At 48.4% G+C, this 19082-nt stretch overlaps 2 protein-coding genes and 1 long non-coding RNA gene across 5 annotated transcripts; all 3 read right to left on the reverse strand.

Moving 5' to 3' along the window:
* Window positions 1–1298: 1298 nt before the first annotated feature.
* On the reverse strand, window positions 1299–8550 carry LOC306810565. Its single transcript, XR_013776481.1, has 2 exons — window positions 8132–8550; window positions 1299–7639 (listed from the first exon to the last, which is right to left on the reverse strand). It is a non-coding gene; the product is annotated as an uncharacterized lncRNA (long non-coding RNA).
* A 249-nt stretch (window positions 8551–8799) lies between these two features.
* Window positions 8800–14736, reverse strand: CDK3 (cyclin dependent kinase 3). The gene is made up of 7 exons (XM_079323305.1): window positions 13541–14736; window positions 12585–12662; window positions 12122–12242; window positions 11460–11630; window positions 10949–11050; window positions 10095–10298; window positions 8800–9714 (listed from the first exon to the last, which is right to left on the reverse strand). Exons 1-7 carry the CDS (start codon window positions 13666–13668, stop codon window positions 9589–9591), a joined length of 930 nt encoding a protein of 309 aa, XP_079179431.1. The 5' UTR covers window positions 13669–14736; the 3' UTR covers window positions 8800–9588.
* A 144-nt stretch (window positions 14737–14880) lies between these two features.
* On the reverse strand, window positions 14881–19073 carry TEN1 (TEN1 subunit of CST complex). 3 transcript variants are annotated; one of them, XM_079323306.1, is made up of 4 exons: window positions 19023–19073; window positions 17245–17347; window positions 16966–17123; window positions 14881–15733 (listed from the first exon to the last, which is right to left on the reverse strand). In XM_079323306.1, the coding sequence occupies exons 2-4, from the start codon at window positions 17328–17330 to the stop codon at window positions 15615–15617; spliced, it is 363 nt and encodes a 120-aa protein (XP_079179432.1). In that variant the 5' UTR covers window positions 17331–17347; window positions 19023–19073; the 3' UTR covers window positions 14881–15614. The 3 variants fall into 3 exon arrangements, with proteins under 3 accessions (XP_079179432.1, XP_079179433.1, XP_079179434.1); XM_079323307.1 differs by having other exon boundaries at window positions 18781–19027; XM_079323308.1 differs by lacking the exon at window positions 19023–19073 and adding an exon at window positions 18796–18878.
* Between the last annotated feature and the right edge of the window lie 9 nt (window positions 19074–19082).

Genomic DNA, 19082 nt, shown 5'->3' on the forward strand with positions numbered 1-19082 from the left:
AGCATGGCTGGGTGAGGATCCTGTCCCAGCACAACCCAGGAGCCCTGGAGCAGGGAGTGCCCAGGAATCCCCAGGTCACAGCTCTGCAGGGAGCAGCCCCCCTGTGCCTTGGCTTTGCTCCCCTCCCCTGGCTGCAAGCAGGAGCATCCATCAGCAATGGAGCTGTTGCCTTTCCTGCAGCTCAGCCCAGCCCAGCAGGTGAGTTTGGTGCCAGCCTCCCTCTCTGGGGTGATTAATGGGGGGGGTGTTCTGTAACAGTGAGACTTGGAGTTCTGGTAATTAGGCAGGCAGTTAACCATTTTGGACAAAGAGCTCCCTAACTGTGTGGTGGGAGGGATTAACCTGGGGTTGGGTGAAGTTGTTAAGAGATGATTAGGTGGCTGAGCAGTTTAGTCTGAAAAACACTCATTAAAAATCCTTTTGTTTGCTACCAAGTGCCCTTATCTGCAGAAAGCAGCTCATGTCATGTCCTGGTGTGTCCATAGAAAGCACCACTCAGCCATGGGGCTTTCCCCGGAGCCTTGCTGTCTGGCTGGGTTCTGAGTTGCTCAGGAGGAACCAGGTAGGACTTTTCCTTCCTCCCTTCCCAGGCACAGGGTGATGGAGCTGCACTGTGGCTTTCCCAGAGCAGTTATTTCAACACAGCTGCTGTTTGTTCCCTTTGCTGGCAGCAGTGGATAAGAAATGTTCAAATTTGAGTCAGTTGCTTCAATTTGTGGGCTAAATTTGCTCTTTATTTATGTTTCTGGACTAGATGAATGTCCTTGATATTTATTTTTTACTGCAGATCTTTTAAAAACAAAACAAAAAGGAAACTCTTGTGCAAACAGTTTGTCTGGTACAACTTGAGCATTGTTTGCATAGAGCAAACAGGGGAGCATTGACTTTACAACATATATGCAAAGGCAGGGAAATGATTCCCACAGCAGAACTCATCCATGTCTCCATGGATTCAATCACAATATGTGCCTCCAAGCTGGCTGACACCACACTGAGGCCATGAGATGCAAGAGCACAGCTGTCAGGTTGTGCTAAAATTGGTTTTTTGAGATTGCAGTTATTAGGAGTGCATGTGTGCACTTGCATGAAAAACAGGAGTGTGGAATTTTGAGTTCTGTAGATTAGATTTGTCTTTTGAGTATTTAAATAAGTAGAATATAACTCTGAAATAGTGTGTGGCAACTTCTCATGGAAAGCAACTCCACACTGAGACAACACTGGGTTGCAGAACCATCAGCTGCTCATTCTGTCACTGAAATTCACTGTAAACTGAGTAAAATAAAACTCCTTATCACCACTGTTAAGAAGAAACATAATTTATTACAGTATAAGCTCCACCTAACATGCACATGATTCTCTACAAGTGCATTGCTTATGTACAGTCACCACATGCATATTACAAGAGCCCATTACAATAAAACCCTCCCATGCTCCCAAGTTCAGGATTTTTTATAGCCTTGTTTTGGCTGTAGCTGCGTTCCTAAGCCAGATGTTTCAGGAATTCAATAGGTCCTTGCTGAGAAAGCAGCTCCTGCATACCCGATTTATTTTTGCTAAAAGTACAAAGACACAGCACAAATCAGATTAACCTTCTTGGTATCAATTCCCCCCTTTGAAACATCTAAAATTCCATAAGGCCATGTGATAAGTTCCAACTCGATTTCTATCTATAGTCATCTATATTCCCCCAAGATTATGACTGATTTTGTGAACGTAACCAATAGCAATGTTGATAATTATTACAACTACAGTTACAGTTATGATGGTTTCCAGTATTCCAGCCAGCCTTTCTTTCAGGGATCATCATACTATTCCTTGAAGAATTTTATTGAACCAATTAGTTTCAGGATAGCATTGCTATCCTCAGCAACTGGCCACATTTTGTGGTCTTCTGTAATCTTCTGTTCCATTTGGATATGAACACAACAATCTATCTCTATCCAATTTTAAATATCCCTCAAAGAACAACCCTCTTGTTCTTTGGCCAGCAATAGATCTAAGGCCATTCTGTTTTGTAATGTCAGGTTATCATTTTGAATCACTATTGACAGATTTATAGGGATAATTCCCCAAGGAATAGGTTCCCCTGCTGAATCAAGGCAGGCTGTAATGTTGGACAGATTGTGCATCTTAGCAAACCCTTGGATTCAAGTCAATATTAAATTTTCTTTAACACAAAATAATTCCCATAAATATGAGTCTATACATTTCACTGCTCTTTTACAGATGTCTCTGACATTTTCAGCTGCAGGGTCCAGTGTTTTCCACGATTCACTCAGAGTCAGGAGTCCTCTTAATCTGGGAGCAATGTGTCCAGGAGTTAATTCACTTTCACAGCTGATCTTGTAGTCAACAGAACCAGATAAAATCCTTTCCAATGCTCCTGGAGTGGCTCAGGTTTCCAGATCTGGATGTGTGCATGATCCCCAGGCTGAAATGAGTGAACTGGGCTGTGCAGAGTAAGAGGTTCTGAGAGAATGACAAACTTTTTTAGTTCATTCAAGAGTTTCCCTAATAAAAATAGATATTGTTCTATTTCCCAATTCATGATTGGTTTCTCAGATCCAGGGAAAGTTGCAGCAGAGTATGATCTCCCAAACATCAACTCATACAGCTCACCTTCAACTTAGGTTGGGGCAGTACTCTAATTCATTGCAAGCCTGCTGGCAACACCTGTGGCTATTTTATAAAAGCTTCCTGACACATTTTGCTAATGTCTCTTTAAAATTGGATTAATTCACTCAACCCTTCCACTAGATTGCAGACTCCATGGAGTATGTAAATCCCAATTTATACCCAACTGATTACTAAGTTGCTGTAACACTTCAGATATAAAATGGGGTCCCCCATGAGATGACATCCCAAAAGGAAACTCCAAACCTGGGTATGATCTCTTTAAGAACTACCTTGGTGACTTTCCTGGCCTTGTTGGTGCAGCAGGGGAAAACTTCTGGAGAAGGTGTCCAATAAATAATACCAGGAGATACCAGTATCATTATTGGTGTGGTAGCTCAGGAAATACAATCTGCCAGTAATCCCTGGGGGTGTTTCCTCTTTTAGTGATCCATGGAGGCAGTCTGCTTGAATCCAAAGGGTTATTTTAAAGACATATTGGGCATTTTTATGAAACAGACTTGACACTTTTTGTCATAGGGACACTGGTATCTGAGTCCTTAGAGCAGTCACTGGTCCAAGTACCACAGTATTGATTCCCCAGTGGGTTTGCTGGTGTTTCTCCTTGACAATTTGCAACATCACTTGTGGTGGGACTATGTTGTTGGGAGTTACCAGCCATCCACCCTCTCTATTCTGGATTTTTAGATAAGTAGCTAATTTTAAATCTACCTGGCTATATCCAGGGCTAACTTCTGGGAGTGAAACAGCTTTCTTTTAGGTATTAATGCCAGGATGCCTTGTTGTGCAACCTCTTGTACAGATTTATCTGCAAGTCTGTTTCCTACAAGAATTTGGGAATCCCCACTCTGGTGTGTCCTGCAGTGTTGTGGAGACACTTCTCTGGGCAGCTGGATGCCATCAAGGAAGGACATATTGTGCATATTATGCATATTAATCAGAGATCCCTGTGCTGTTAATAGACCTCTTTCCTTTCATATGGTTCCATGGGCATGAACAACTCTAAAAGCATATTTCAAGTCAGTCCATATTTTCACTCTTCCTCTTGCTGCCAGTTCCAAGGCTCTTCACAGCACTGAGTTCTGCCTTTTGTCCATGGGCAGTGGTGCAGCTTCTATTACAGTGGTTGGCTTTACTATGGCATAGCCAGCCTTTTATTTCCCATCTTGCACCAAGCCACTTCCTTCTGTAAAGAACTCTGCATCTTCAGTTGGTGCATCTTGTAGGTCTGGTCAGCTTACATGAACTTGCTCAGCTGTGTGTAGGTGATTGAGGGTCAGCTGCTCCTCAGGACTTGGGCTGGATTTACCACTGTGGTTACTTTCAATTCCACATCTTCTTGCTCCACAAGAACAGTCTGATATTTCAGCATACAGCTTGGGGGAAGCCTTTGTTAGGCCCCCTTTTTGGCCTAACACAGTGGTTATGATGTGTGAAGTGTACACTACAATCTTTCATCCCAAAGTCAGTTTTTTGGCCTCTTGGATGAGGAGAACAGTCACTGCTACAACTCACAGGCATCCAGACTGACCTTGTCCAGTTGTTTTGAAAAGCACTCCACAGGCCTCCTAAAGTCTCCCACCTTCTCAGCCAGAACTCTGAGGATGAGGTGCTGTCATTCCTGCCCAAAAAGCTCAAAGGGCTTTGTAAAGTCTGGAAGCCCCGGGGTGGGTGCAGATATCAGGGCCATCTTTAGGTTACAGAACACATGTTCACTCTCAGGAGTCCAAATCAAATGTCCTTCTGGGGCCTCCTTTAAAAGCTCAATAACTTGACCAAAAGTCCATAATTTAAAATCCACAATCTGTACCATCAAGCCATAGCCAGGAATGCTGTCAAATCTCAGGCAATTGCAGGCTGGGGTACTTGCCTCTTTTCTGCCCATTCCCAATTTCCACTGTCCTGGTATCATTTCATACCACAGGTAGCTAACTTGCTGCCTCAGATTTGAGCTTTTTCCCAAAATACTTTGTAATCTCCTTGGTCCAGAAAATTTAAAAGACTGAAGGTCAATTCCATGTAATTTTCCTTAGTTTCAGTTGCTAGTAAGACATCAACATACTGCAGGACCAATCCTCCAGGGTTCTCCTTTTTGTCAGTCGGTTCCCAAGAATGGTTTGACTATTTTTAAATCCTTATGGTAACACAGTCCAAGTAAACTGAGTCTTTCCACCAGTTTGAGGATTTTCCCATTCAAAGGCAAAAAAATGCCCTGGCTTTGTTTATCAAGAGGTATGCAAAAGAAGGCATCCTTCAAACCTATCACTGTAAACCATGGGTGATATTCTGTGAGGGATGTTAACAGGATAAAAAGATTGGCTACAACAGGGTGGATATCCTGAAATATTTGACTGATTGATCGTAGGTCCTGTACCAACCTGTATGTATTTGTCCTAGGCTTTTTAACTGGCAAAATGGGAGTGTTCTGACTTACATTCTATCAATAATCCAAATTCCCTGAAATTTTCAATTAGAATCTTGATTCCCCTCCTAGCTATTAATTTTAAAGGATATTGTTTCTGCTTTCCTGGTTTTGATCCAGGTTTTAGGATAACACTAACAGGAGATTTTTGGGAATGGCCTGGAGTTCCACTCAAAGGATCAAGGGTGTTATACTGCATTTTCTGTTGCTTCTGGTATTCCTCCAGAATTGTCTGATTCCAGTGTTCCCTGCAACATAAAAGTTCTTGCCTCCATGACTTTAGTCTCAGGATACCAATAATTGCATTTCTCCATCTTTAAAGAAAATCTGTGCCTCCAGGTCTCTTCCTAACAGAGGAACTAGACATTCAAGCACATACAAAAATTGGTGTGTTATCCACCAATTGTTGAATTTAAAGTTAATGGGGTAAAGGAATGTTTGTTTTTCCTCTTTCCCTGTTGCACCAACAACATTTACATTTTCTCGCTTTAATTTTCCACCATTTGTATTTAATACCAAATAAGTATCCCGAGTGTCTATTAACAAATGGATTTTCTCTTTCTGCCAGCTCTGTTGTGCGCAGGGGCTCAGCTGGGGCTCACTCCCTGCTCCCGTCGTTGCTGAGGGCTCGGTTACCTTTCAGGTTCTTGGGGCACTCCCGTTTCCAGTGCCCGAGCCCCCTGCAGTACGCGCACTGGTTGGGCTGCAGCGCTCCGTGGGCAGAGCCCCTCTCCGCCCTGCGGTTGAACAGCGCCCTTTGCAGGGCTACACTCAGCTTTGCATCCCTGCATCTTTCTCTTTTCTTTCCTTCCACCTCCCGTTTCTTTCCTCTCTCCTCCCTTCCCATTTCCCATTTCTTTTTTCTCTCCTCCCATTCCATTTCCCGTCTCTTTTCTTTCTGCCCCTTCTCCTTTTCTCTCTCCCGGATCTTGCTTTCTTCCTCTTCTCCCCTGTTATTAAAAGCTGCCCAGGCCACTTGTAAGAGTTGTCCTAGGTCACGAGAATCTGCTCCCTCCAGCTTTCGTAACTTCTTTCTAATATCTGGTGCTGAGTTCTTTATGAAAATGGAAGCCAGCTGTACAGCTTCCTCTGGTTTTTCTGGATCAATATTAGTGTATCTCCTGGCAGCTGTCTTTAGGCGTTCCACAAATGCAGTTGGAGTCTCATGTGGCTCTTGTTTCACCTCATAAAGTTTAGACCAATTGATTGCCTTTGGCATTGCATGTTTAAAGCCAAATAATATCCATTGTTGATATTGTCCCATAAAAGCCCTCCCCTCCTTCGTGTTCGGGTCCCAGTGGGGGTCCTGGGAGGGAAAATGCTCTTCCACAGTTCCTGGTAATGCACCTGCTGCACCTACCCTGTCCACCTCTTTGATAGCAGTCCTGAGTACCGACTCTCTTTCTGAGCAGTCTAATAGAGCATCTAACAGGACTTGTATAAATGCCCAGTCTGGGTTATGAGTCTTGAGAATGGTTTCAAATACTCTAGATACTCTCTCTGGATCTTCTCTGTAGGGCCCTGCCAGTCTCCTCCATGCCTCAAGATCGACTGGGGAGAAAGGGAACTTCAACACCATCAGGCTGTGAGATCCCAGCCCCACACAGAACTGACCTGTGGCCTCCTGCTTATCCCCCTCCAGCTTTCTCACCTCCTGCTCCCCGACCTCTTGCATCCTCACCTCCTGCTCACCCTGGCTTCTTGCCACCACTGGACTTGAAATTAACTCTTGCCTCCCCCCTGACTGCTCATCCCCTTCTTGTGTTTCCCCTTCATCAGGCACACCCCAATTCTCTATTCCCCTCTCTCCTGCATCTGGTGCCTCTATCATTTCTACATCATCCTCTTCCCATCGCCTGTGGCATTTCAAACAGTGCTGCCCAATACTACAAGAGGAACAACATCTCTTCGTTTTCCTCTCCTTTTCCCTTTCCTTTCCAAAAGCTAACATGAGAGGACTTGACAGGCTGGGCCGGCAACCCCTTTGCAATTCCAGATGGTCTCTTAAAGTAAAGAACAGATCTATATAAGGCATCTCAAGCCATTTCCTCTCTCTTCTACAAAACAGCTTCAGCTGTATCATGGTGTGAAAATCTAGGGTGCCGTTCTTTGGCCACTTCGCCTGATTACCCAGTCTATACCGAGGCCACCAGTGGTTACAATATTGGATTAGCTTGGATTTAAGTAGCTCCTCTCCCCCTATCTTTTCCCAGTGGTCCAATACATTTTTCAACGGAGAATTTGGGATACTATTTCTCACTCTAGTTTTAGAACAGACCGCACCCATACTCAATAATACAAGTATATAACAACGGCTGGAAAGTGAATACAACGATTACCTGGGCGCGGGTAGTGCCCGCGGCTGTTTCTGGGCTGCAGCGGGGGGTGCTGCTGCCCAGCGGCTGGCACTGGATCAGGCGAGAACCCACCGGGGACCGGGCTGCCGTGTTGCGAGTCCGCTGGGTTTCTTCTCTTCTCCTCCTCCTCCCCGAGTCAAGAACGGCTAAGCTGCAACTGAGGGACCCCTGCCCCCCCGGCCCGGTCCCACTGGTGCCGGGAATCGTGCGCTGGCACGAGAGGGCGCTTCGCGTCCACAAATGCGATCTCAGCCACGCACGCACAGAGAACAAATCAATAATTGATACCAGATATCCACTGGTTGCTTCAAAACCCTAACAGTCAGTTACGTTCCAACACTCTTCCAGCAAACGGGCTTTATATCACAGGCGTCCCAGTGGTGATTTTACAGGCCGGCAAACTGAAATCAACACACAGCCCACTCACACGCACACTGCCAGAGACCAGAAAGAACTCAGAGTATCTAAGCAAACACCACCACAAAAGCAGGTACAGCAATGCTTTGGCTCTGGTGTTAGGAGCCTGGTTTTTTCTCCTTGGTCAACTACAACGCTGCTTTAAGTTCCCTGCTCCAGGGGAGCCCCTCGCAGGGAACCCAAACCCCCTACTCCTGAGGGACTTGAACCCTGTTGGGTGACTCAAACCCCCACTAATAACTCTGTGAGGGGATTCGTCAATAACCCCAAGATAAACAATTTAAATGATGCCTTTACTCACCCCAGGGATCTTGCCTTGAGCCCCTGATGGTCTGAGGCCGAGGTTCTCCCCGAGAACCCCTCGGTGCCAGCTGGAGATCTGTCAACTGCAGATCCGTCGAGGCTCAGAGGTGAGCTCTGGGTGGCCAAGAAGTGTCACCAAAATTCACCAAAAAGCGGGTAAAATAAAACCCCTTAACACCAGTGTAGTGTTAAGAAGTAATCACAGGCATGGGGAATAAACTCCACCTGATGTGCACAGGATTCACTACAAGTGGGTTGCTTATATACAGTCACTGCGTGTGTATTATAATTGTGCATTACCATAAAACCTTCCCCCTGTTCCCAGGTTCAGTTTTTTCTATAATCTTGTTTTGGTTATAGCTGCATTCCTAAGGCAGATGTGTTCCCCTTATCTTCCTTCTGTCCTTGATGAGAAAGCAGCTCTGCATACCCTGTTTCTTTGTTGAAAGTACACAGACACAGGAAAAATTGGATTAACGCTTTTGGTACCAGTTCCACAGCGGGACTGAGAGCACATCTCTGCACTTGGCAAGGATTTGAGCTGGAAGGGATAAAAGAAAGAATGCAGGAGATGAGAAAGGGAGAAAGGCTCTGTGGAAACAAGGACCAGCTAGGCTGTCCTGCATTACCAGCCTGATGGGCTTTGCCAAACAATGAACACCAAGGTTTTTGAACAAATGACAAGTATTTATTTTATACTGAAGAAAAAGAAATTAAGATGTCAACACCTCACCAAGAGTCAGAGACAATCCCCCAAACATGTGAACAGCAAAAACATTTCCAAGACAATATAGCAAAGGGAACAGCATTACATCTGGAATGATGACAGATGGTGGTTTAGCTGCTCCCTGTTTCCAGTCATATGCAGCAAGTGCTTTATCCTAACTCGATCTGCTTTATGCTAACTGGATCTTTTGGCCTTTTGGATCTCTTGGTCCCAGCTAAGGCACAAACTAAGACACCTGGTAGTGCTCTTCACTATGTGAAAGAGCAGGATGTCAGTTCTGTTAAACAGCCCAGACTAAACAGCTTGTCTAATGCTGAGAAGCCTGGCTGATAACAGCAGCAAAGGGCTGAGCAGAAAAGTGCCCCCCTTCCTTGGTGCCAGCAACTGCCACCAACAGACCTGGGGATGCTCCAGTGCTGGAGATAGAAATCAATGTGTGTCACCTCAAATCACTAGTGGAAGGACAAACCTCGGAGAGATGCTCTCTTCTCTATATTTCAGTGGTTTATGATGAAAATTGCACATGTCCTCTTCAAAACAGCCCTCCTGGCTGTAACCCAAACTTTCCCCCAGCAACAGACTGAAAGTCTCTAAATGCCAAGAATGTCCCCTTCCAGGCTCCTGAGGAGAAGCAAGCCCCTGGGTTCCAGCCAGGCCCCTGCTAAGTGCCCCAGGCCACATCTGCAGTGCTACCTGGAGCAGAAGAGCGTGGGGAGAGCCATGTCCTCTCATCTGCAGTCTCTCCGCAGCACAGCTCGCTGCTCAGGGCTCCCAGAGTTCGTGCACAGGAAGTACTGGTGGTTGAGGGCTGCTTTGGCTGAGATGCGCTTGCTGGGATCATACAGGAGCAATTGCTGCCAAGAGAAAAACCAGCAGACTTAGGATTTTAAAATAGGGTGATTGATTGTGCCTGCACACAGCTGGCCCCAGTTGCAGATGTTGGTCCTGCCTTTTTGCTTTTCTGGGCTTCAGGAGTCACCCATAACTGAAGTTACCCTGGGGATTAGGTTAGAAGAGTTCTTTGACTCCCAATGCAGAGGTTCCTAGAGGAACCTGCAATGACAGAGCAGGACTGAGTCCTATTCCATGACTTGGTGCTTCTGCAATGTCAGAGGTGAGCATTCAACCCAGATCAGCTGGGTTTAATTACCTACTTCCAGGTAATTAAATCTCAAATATCCATATTCCTTGCCCAGTTTGAAAACATCCTGTCTATCTCCAGGCCCTCACTCACCGTCAGTAAGTCTCTCCCATCTCGATCTAAGTTTGGAACAATGTCCTTCATCTCCTTCCTTGGCCACCGGGGAAAGCTGCCCTTGTAGTCAGGGAGCTGGGTCACCCCAGGCCAGGTCACCTCGGTGGGAGTGCCCAGGGTGCGAAAGATCTGGAAGAGCTGATCGATCTCAGAGTCCCCTGGAAACAGGGCCTTCCTGGTCATCTGAGGGAGGAAAAGAAAAACCCAGTTCCCACCTTTCCATCAGTTGTGTGCCCTATTTCCTGCTGTAAGCAACCCTCTGTCCCAGCAGCTGCAAACAACTGCACAGACCAGGCCAGTTACAATGCAGCGATTCTGCCAGACAGTGGTTGGGAATATCAGAGGTGTCTGTTTCCACTCTTGGCTGGCTCCCTCCTGCCTGCTCTGCAGCTCAGGGACTTTGGGAATGAGGAAAAGTGCTATTATGCTGCAGGGCTAACCAGAACTCTTCCAAGGGGAGTATGGACCCCTAGGAGGTCCAGTCTGCCCAGCCATGAGAGGGCTTGTTCTCTGCAGCCCACCATGGGGACATCTGGAAGAGAGTCATCTCCTCCCAGGGTCAAAATACTGCAGCAATAAGGCTGAAGATACTCCTCTGCAAAGAGAGGCATCATGTTCCAATGTACTTGGAACTGCAGCCTTCTGCTGGGCCCCCAGGGTGGTAGATTTCCTTCTGAGATAAAGACCAGCTAACCCTTAGGGTGGACATTCCATAAAGCACACCCTAGGACAGGGTGGGAACACAGTATCCTAGATGTTCTGTATCTCATCCTTCCTTCCAACTGCAGCTGCCTCCTCTGGCTCATGAAATAGGTTGTTTAAACCCATCCTACCATTTCTGCGAAGATGCAGCCAATGCTCCAGATATCCACAGGGGTTGAGTAGTATCTGCATCCCAGCAGTATTTCAGGGGCTCGGTACCACAGAGTCACCACCTGAAAAAGAACCAATGAACAGGCTGTGTCTGGTTTCCCTGGGTGAAACCAGAGGCACAGGACCCTCCCTCCTCAGCTGTAATGCAGTGACTGTACAAAGACAGAGCATGCTAAGGCCTTGCTGAATTTACAGACACTGTAGTGCCTGGAAGATTGGGATTAACAGAACATTCTTCAACAATATTATCTGGAACAATTAAATGTACACTGTGAAGAGAAGGTGAGAGCCCAGGCTCTGGTAGAGACAGTCCTCACACCTTGTGGGGACATGGAAGTCCCTTAGCTGCAGGTGAGGTTCAGAGCACTTTCCTGGCATGGCTGTGCCTCTGTTATGGGTGAGCAATTTGTGCTGCTGCTGCTGTTCACCCACTCTGGATTGTGTACCCCACTCAGGGAGCCTGGACACTACCTCATGAGTGTATGTGCGTAGGGGGACCCCGAAAGCTCTTGCCAGTCCAAAATCAGCCAGCTTGATTGCTCCTGCTTCATTAATGAGCAAGTTCTGTGGCTTCAAGTCCCTGTGGATGACTCTGTGCGAGTGGCAGAAGCTCACACCCTGCAGCAGCTGGAAAAGGTAGTTCTAAGGAGAGAAGAGATTTCAGATAAGGCCATGATGAAAACACTTTGAACCCTGGATTGTGTGAACCAATGCACTTTGGATCACTTGGATCTGAATTGGAGGAAAGCCCTTGTTACAGTGCAACATCGGGTCTATGGGCCACTATTCAGAGATACACACAAACTGCTGCCACGCCCCGTGGGGGCAGAGAGACTCTAATCCAGGCACTGTCAGTCCCTTCCACCCACACATTACTGTCAACAAAGGCAATTAGCAACAGATGCCTCCTTTGTTCTGCAGTGAGATGGGCTGGAGAGCCTGGAAATAGAAAGGAAATAAACGTTTCTGAGGAATAGTGCCATGGGGGCTTCCCAGCTGAAATGTTTGAGGTCTGGGAGATTGGGGAATCATTTCCAGGCCCAGTCTGAGCATCTCTGAGATGGCTCTGCCCAGCAGAAGGTAGGAGGGACATGCTGTCCACCCTGCCTGTTGGCATTGCTTCCACACTGTACCTTGACCAAGCTTAAAGGAAGCTCTCCAGCTTGGCATGAGTCCATGTACTTCTTCAGGTCCTGATTCAGATACTCAAACACCATATAGAGCTTCTTCTGGCTGTGTATGACATCCAGGAGCCTGTAAAAGAAGTACAAGCTCTCCCTTCAGTATCTGCTCCAGATCTCTGCAAATTCCAAAACATCCCTCCTCCCACACATGCCTCTGCTCTGTTGGTCCTTGGAGAAGAGAGGGGCTGTGTAAGGGCAGAATCTAGTATCGGGCAGCAGCCAGTGTGTTGCTGAAGTGGCAGACCCATGAGGTATTGCTGAAAGCCAGGGACCTGCAAGGGATTCCTGCATTTTCCTGTGTATTTTGGCCCTGCCTGTGCAGTTGGGGAGGGACAGAAAAACCCCCATGCTGTCTGCTCCTGGAGCAGGAGCTCATGGGTGAGCTGGGGGAGAGGGTGCATCCAGGTCTTACCTGACTATGTTAGGGTGCTTCAGCTCCTTCAGCAGTGAGATTTCTCGGATCGCAGTGCTGGGGACACCCTCTGACTCCCTGTGGCAGAGACAGGCTGTACTGCACCCCATAATCCAGGGGGATCCCACAGCCCAGTGAGGCTCTGTGTCCCTTCTTTCTTCCACTGCCCCCAAGGGAGCATTTGAGTTTGGGGTGCAGCAGTGGCTGGGGTGAGCCAGGGGGAAATGGAGGCTCGAGGAGAGGGAGGGGATGACTTACACATGCAAGCTGTGGGGTAGAGCTTGTTTGGAAGCACCTAAGGGTGCATTTAGAGAAGCAATAATATCTTAAATACCTAGGTCTTTCTTTTTGGAGGTGGAGGAACATGAAAGCTCCTCACCCCTCAGGCAGCCACCTCCTCCACTCTGAGGGCCTACCATGGGGTGCAGCCCCAGCATATTGGCTCCCAGTCCACACAGACACCTCCACTGTGCACACTGCACCCAGGGGATCAGCAGGAAGGTTTTACCTGCTCAGTCCCACCCTGCAGGGCTGAGGCTGACCCTGCCCGAAGCCCCAGCACAGCCCTGAGGGAGACACTACCCCACAACATGGCAGCTGCTTCCCCCTGCCCTGTGCCCTGGACCCGGGGCCAGGTGGGTGCCAGGCCAGGCCCTAAACACTTGCACTCAAAGATTTTGAGCTGCTAGCTCAGCAATGGGTTAAATCCACCCTTTTTCAGGTCACCTGAAGGTTGGGATCATCCTTGTGGACCCACACAGCTGCCATGTCCATGAGACATGAAGCCCTCAATCGCTCCAGACAGCATTCCATTTGGCTCTGCCTTTCCTGGTGCCACAACGCATAAGATTATTTTAATCCTTTTTTCCCCCTCATATCAGGTTTTTTTGTGCCTCTCACACCATACTGGGCACAGGCCTGGCACCATGGCAGGCCCAGAGCTTTGCCCCACTCACGTATCCAGGCGGATCTTCTTGAGGGCCACCAGCTGCCCCGTGCGCTTGTTGCGAGCCTTGTACACCACGCCATAGGTGCCCTCCCCAATCTTCTCCACCTTCTGGAAGGAAGCCTGGATGGCCTCCATGGGGCTGCCCCGGCCTGGTGATGGCAGAGGGGGCGGCTGGCACCACGCTCTGAGGGGAGCAAAAAGGGTGGGAAACGAAAAGGTGAGTGTTGGGGAGAGTGTTGGAGCCCTCAGGTGATCCCTGAGGTGCTGCCGGGGTCTGGGTCCCCCCTTGCTGCTCCCTCAGCCTGGAGGGCCCTGCCTGGGGCAGCTGTGAGGGGCCAGGGCGGCCTGGCGGGGTCAGGGGTGGCCGGGGAGGTTCAGCTGGACAGAGTCACACAGGAGCCACCCAGGGCTGGTTGTGCTGTTGCCCAGGTTGTGCAGTGTGCTGGCTACAGCCAGAAATTGAGGAAAATGGATGTAAAGGGGAACTTTGGGGCCTGGGGAAGAGCAGCATGAACTGCACAGGGCCAGGGGATGCTCTCACACTCCATTGTGTGCTGGACATTGGAGGAGTAATTGGATTCATAATTATGGCTCCCTGGGCCATGCTGAGGGCAAATACCCAGCAGAAACCTTTCTTCTTCTTTTTTTTTTTTTTTTTTTCTTTTATTTTGTCTTGCACAACTGTCCCTTGAACCTCCCCATCATTGGCTGTGCTGTTTGGTCAGCCTTTCAGGAGATGTCCTTGAGGTGGAATTAATCATTGACTTGATAGCTGACAGAAGACAAGATTAAAATAATCTTATGGATTGTGGCACCAGGAAAGGCAGAGGCAAAGGGAATTTCATCTGGAGGACTTGGGGGCTCCATGTCTCTGGGTGGGCATGGACATTGCAGCTGCATGGGCCCACAGGGAAAACACCAACTTTTAGGTGATCTAAAAACGGGTTGATTTAACCCATTGCTGAGCCAGCAGCTCAAAATCTTTGAGTGCAAACAGAAAAGGTTGGATATGTCTGCATTCCCCTGCAAACCACAGGCATGGCTCACTCCAGATTTGAGGATTTCTACAGTACAGGAGTCTTCTGCCTCTTGCACAAACATTTGATTCTTATCTGACATTAGCAATGTTCTGTCCTTTTGTCATTGCTTTAATACAGCTGTGTGGGCCTGGCACTGTGCTCTTCAACCAGTGGCTCTGATGTAACTTCATCCAGCCACTTCCATACACACCCAGTACTTAGGAGGAGGAAAACTGAATTTACTTACATCATCTGTAAGGTTTCTGCAGGGTCTTACACATTTGACTTAGCAAGAAAGAGGGATTTAATCAGTAAAAGACAGACTGCATTGATTTTTCATCTTTATTTAGGAAAATTTCAATCACAGTCTTTAGATACTTCAAAAACAGTGATTTAAGGTCTCCTAAACTTAGTTGTGTCAAGGAAGAAAGCCAAGTACTCAGAGTACTGCAAATATTTATTTTAGAGTTAGAATTAATCCTCTCCTTAGATACCAGTTCTTCCCACCTGAGGAGGCAGGTGCTACTGAAACTAGGGACTCTGTTCTTCTTGTTTCTTTGGTTAATCCAGACACATGAGTGTTTTGCCAGGAACGTTCCTGTGTGGCAGCTGAGTCAGGGTACTCCAACACAGGCATTCATGGGCCCTGCAGCCAGGCAGGGCTAATGAACTTTGTGCTAATGCCCTTTTTCCCCCTGTCTGCCAAAGGTGAGTTGCTTAACTCAGATTCAGAGATTTCTTCTTCTGACTTCTTCATGTCGTGCATTATGAAAGGACCAGTATAACCCCCAAGTGTTCTCTTTCCTTAATCACCCTTTCAAACAAACAACAAACCTGCTTCCCAGAGCTATTTTCAGTCATGACACCTGGGGCAGGACTGGACAGCCCACAGTCACATACATTGACTCAGAGTCTTCAAGTGTTTCCCTGCTCAGTGACTTTGGTGCTTACCACAGCAAACACACCTCTTAATTTAAATTAAACATGTTTGTTGCAAATGGTTGTGCAAGGACCAGCATGTGGCTGGTCTCACAGTTGCTGTCAGGACGTGCTGTTTTCCCTCTACTCCTGCCTCTCACTGAAGTATTTCCTCTGCTCCTGTATGGCTTGTTCCAGCAGGGGCACGTTCACCCCTTCCATGCAGGTCAATATTCGTGCTTTTACCACAGGACTGGAAGTTTCTGGAGAAAGGAAAACAGACAGAGCAGGTTGGAGACAGAGAGTTCCCTCAGGCAACATATGACTCGAGCTGGGCAAATAACCATAGCCTGAGAACTTCAGGAGACCAGACTGGCTGCGTGCTGCCACTGATGTGAGCAGTTTAATTCAGTGACATGTTTTTCCTCTGTCCTGATGGCTACAAAATGCTGGTGACTGACACTGCACTCACTCCCCTTGCACTGGAGAACAGTGCCAGTGCCTGCCATGCAGCATCTGTCTACTTTGTGGCTGGATGCACTTTGGTTTCCCCTGTCTGAAATGCAGCAGTGATGGATCTGAGCTCCTTTCTGAATGCCCCTGTGCAGACAAGAGGGCTTAGAAGAGGTTCAAAGCTGGCTACAACCAACAGTTCATTGGTGGCATTCAAGTGACAACATGGAGCTGCACAGAAGGAGCCAAACCTTGGTGACATAGCCCTGGTGACACAGCCACCATCTCAGTCTGCTCCCCTTTCACCCCTGCAAAATGAGGCTAACTCCTTCCTAGGCTGGGATGACAAAAATAACAATTTTCTACATGAATTTTGCAGCAGTGGCTTAGCAGGTCGCTCTCTAGAGGCCATGTGCAGTGTGGCTTTCCACATGTCACTGAGGACTTCTATGGCATGAATGCAAATGTTTTTTATGAGGTGTGGCAAAGATAACAAAGAATTTGCTTCACCATCCCGTGGCACAGCTCAGATCAAATCCCACACAAAGCACCAAGCAGCTGGAACATAGGGCAACTCAGGAAAAGCCAACAGGGTGCCCTGCATGACACAGCCTGCCTGCATTCCTCACATGTCTGAGGGCAGGGATAATAATTAGAGCCTTTCAAGGATGGCAAATACCAACCCAGCCACTTGCAATGAGGTATTGCTGCAATCTGCCATGTTTGGGGTGAAGATGGTTGGTGTGGTGGCTGGCAGTGATTCCAGAAGGCTTTTTAGCACAGGTTTTACAAACCCAGCAGTGCTGCTGAAATGCTTCTTGTTTCTAAAAGATCTGTGCCAGAGGACCAGATTTTCACCAACATAAGGGTGGCTCTTCTCAGGGGCAGCAGGGACAGACAGGCTTGAATCACATGCTTGTGTGACTGGAGGAGCTGCACAAGAGGAGCCTTGACCCAGGCTGCCCTCAATGACTCAGGGAGCCCTGAAAGAGCTGAGGTACCATGAAGAGCAGCAAAGGCCACCAGTTCCTTCAGCACTTACCTTCCCTGTGTTCAACCTCTCCCAGGACCATGTAGAAAGATCCCACTTGGGCTTGGAATGGCTCCACAAACTTGGTGTCAACACAGACTTGGTACTGAGCCAAGTTGTGCTGTGCGGTGAGAACAGCTTCAGATCGGGCCAGGTCATAGCGGCACAACCTGCAAATGATCAGTTTGGGAAGCTCAGCCGTGCAGAAATCCAATTACAAACCAAAGGGGGTGGTGCTCAGCCAGTGAGGGAAAGGCTTGGCCTGCAAGGAGACCAGGGGACCCTTCTCACCTGCCAAATGTCCTCAGACTCTTCCCCTCTGGGACCGAGCTGTCAATCTCCCATGGGAAGTAATAGACACCAGCACCTGGCAGCATCTCACACAATGGCTGGCCTGCAGTAAAGCAAAAGGTCTGACTCCATGCTTCACCAGTACCTGATCCAAACTGAAAGTGACACTGCCTTTCAACTCCTTCCTTGCCCAGGTTCCATCATCCAGGGGGCTGCAAGAGCTTCACAGCTTCCCTGCTGAGTCCTATTTGCAGCTCAGTGCATGTGCCAAGCCCAGGGCATCCTGGCACAAAGAGGAGCTGCCTAGTCCCCCACAACCCAGCATGAACTACAGGCAGCCCACCAGGTCTTCTGGGCTTCCCCCAGGCTATGGATGAGTTGAGAAAGGTTAAGGAAGTGGGGAGAACAGTGACTGAGCAGTTCAGAGAGTTTGAGGGACTGAGATGCAGGGATAGTCTCAGCTGCTAGGGTTGACAGAGTATTAGCAGCAAGATTTAAGGAATGATCCAAGCCTGTTCTCTTACTGCAGCATAAAAACTTCTGGCAGTGTCTGATCCTGCAGGTGGAGAACAATAAATTGGATCCAAGCCAGCCTGGTTTAGTCAGAAGTCTAGTAGGGTTTAGCAGACAGTGATGAGTGAGGAGGATTAATTCCAGGACGAGGCTCAGGTGGGACTCCCTGGGAGCTCCTGCAGTAGAGCAGGACTGGCACAGGCAAGTCAGCCACAGCACAGAGAAAAGCAGGAATGCAAAACAGCTTCAGCAAAGTTTTAATTCTGCCCAGTCAATGACATAGCCAGGCTCCTGGGTGTGCCTTGAATGGGATTTTTTGGCATAATTTTCTCTCTGATCTCCCTTGCAGTCTGCCTGCATTTGAAGTATTTGCATGCTTCATTTACAGCCTTTCTCTTCTTTCTTTTATCTCTCTGTGGGGGACCTCGAGAGCTGCACAACATTCCAGGCAGGGACTCCTGCCACTCAGACAAGTGAGGATTCCTGGGGATTCCAGGACCCCCAATGCTGAGTACTCAGCAGAGGGAACACTGAGCTGACACAGACGCTGTGCCTTTAATGCTTGGTGTCCACCCCATGCATTGCCCACGGGGTTGCAACCTTGCAAAATGCCCCATGGAGGACTCCGTGGGAGGCTGCCGAAACCAGGGCGATCCTGGCTTAGCCCATCCTGCACACGCCTCTCTCTCTGCCTGCTGCCCCACATTCCCATGACAGGCTGTGAACACCCAGAGCGCGCTGAAAAACCCCTCCCAGAGGTGGAAACCCACCTCCCCTCCCTCTGCACCTAACATTTAACAAGCAGGGTCAATTCTGCAGCTCCTGAAGGGCAAAGGCTGTCCTGTAGCGCTCGGGCTTTGCTCCCGAATCACACTGTGCAGCAAGGTGGATCAGCCAGGGATGCAAGACGCACATCGTGCATGTAATGCACTTCTTAATGTAGAATCATTTAGGTTGTAAAAGCCATACCCCAATCGCCGCATACCCTGTGCCCACCCAATGTGCTTCCTAGTGCACGCACACCTCCACCGCCAACACCTCGCAGAGAGATTTACGGCAGGCCCAGCCCCAAGCGCAGGCCTTTACACGCAGATCCAGAGCACTAGCAAATAGCGCGTATCCAACAGCATTTAATGAGTTGTTTATATAATTAATTACTCCATGCCGCTGCCGCACGTGCCGAGCTGCTGGAGTCAGTGAGCGTTCTCCCGGCGCTGCTCCATGCCCACCACAGCGCGATTAAAGCACGGCCGAACAGCGCTCACCGCTCCGCCATCGCCTCCCGCGGCAAGGGCGGGCACGGGGCACGCACCCACGTGGGCAGG

This window comes from Erithacus rubecula (genome assembly GCF_903797595.1).
Source record: "Erithacus rubecula genome assembly, chromosome: 20".
Classification (NCBI taxonomy): Eukaryota; Metazoa; Chordata; class Aves; order Passeriformes; family Muscicapidae; genus Erithacus; species Erithacus rubecula.

Bases quoted from the DNA above. Each gene is read 5' to 3' on its own strand.
- CDK3 (XM_079323305.1), bottom strand. From the start codon at position 13,668: ATGGAGGCCATCCAGGCTTCCTTCCAGAAGGTGGAGAAGATTGGGGAG. The intron at 12,663-13,540 runs GTGAGTGGGGCA...TCTCTGCCACAG, and splicing joins AAGAAGATCCGCCTGGATAC to GGAGTCAGAGGGTGTCCCCA. The intron at 11,051-11,459 runs GTAGTGTCCAGG...GTTCTTTTTCAG, and splicing joins TACGCACATACACTCATGAG to GTGGTGACTCTGTGGTACCG.
- TEN1 (XM_079323306.1), bottom strand. From the start codon at position 17,330: ATGCTGCCAGGTGCTGGTGTCTATTACTTCCCATGGGAGATTGACAGC. The intron at 17,124-17,244 runs GTGAGAAGGGTC...GATCATTTGCAG, and splicing joins AGTCTGAGGACATTTGGCAG to GTTGTGCCGCTATGACCTGG. The intron at 15,734-16,965 runs GTAAGTGCTGAA...TCCTTTCTCCAG, and splicing joins AGAGGTTGAACACAGGGAAG to AAACTTCCAGTCCTGTGGTA.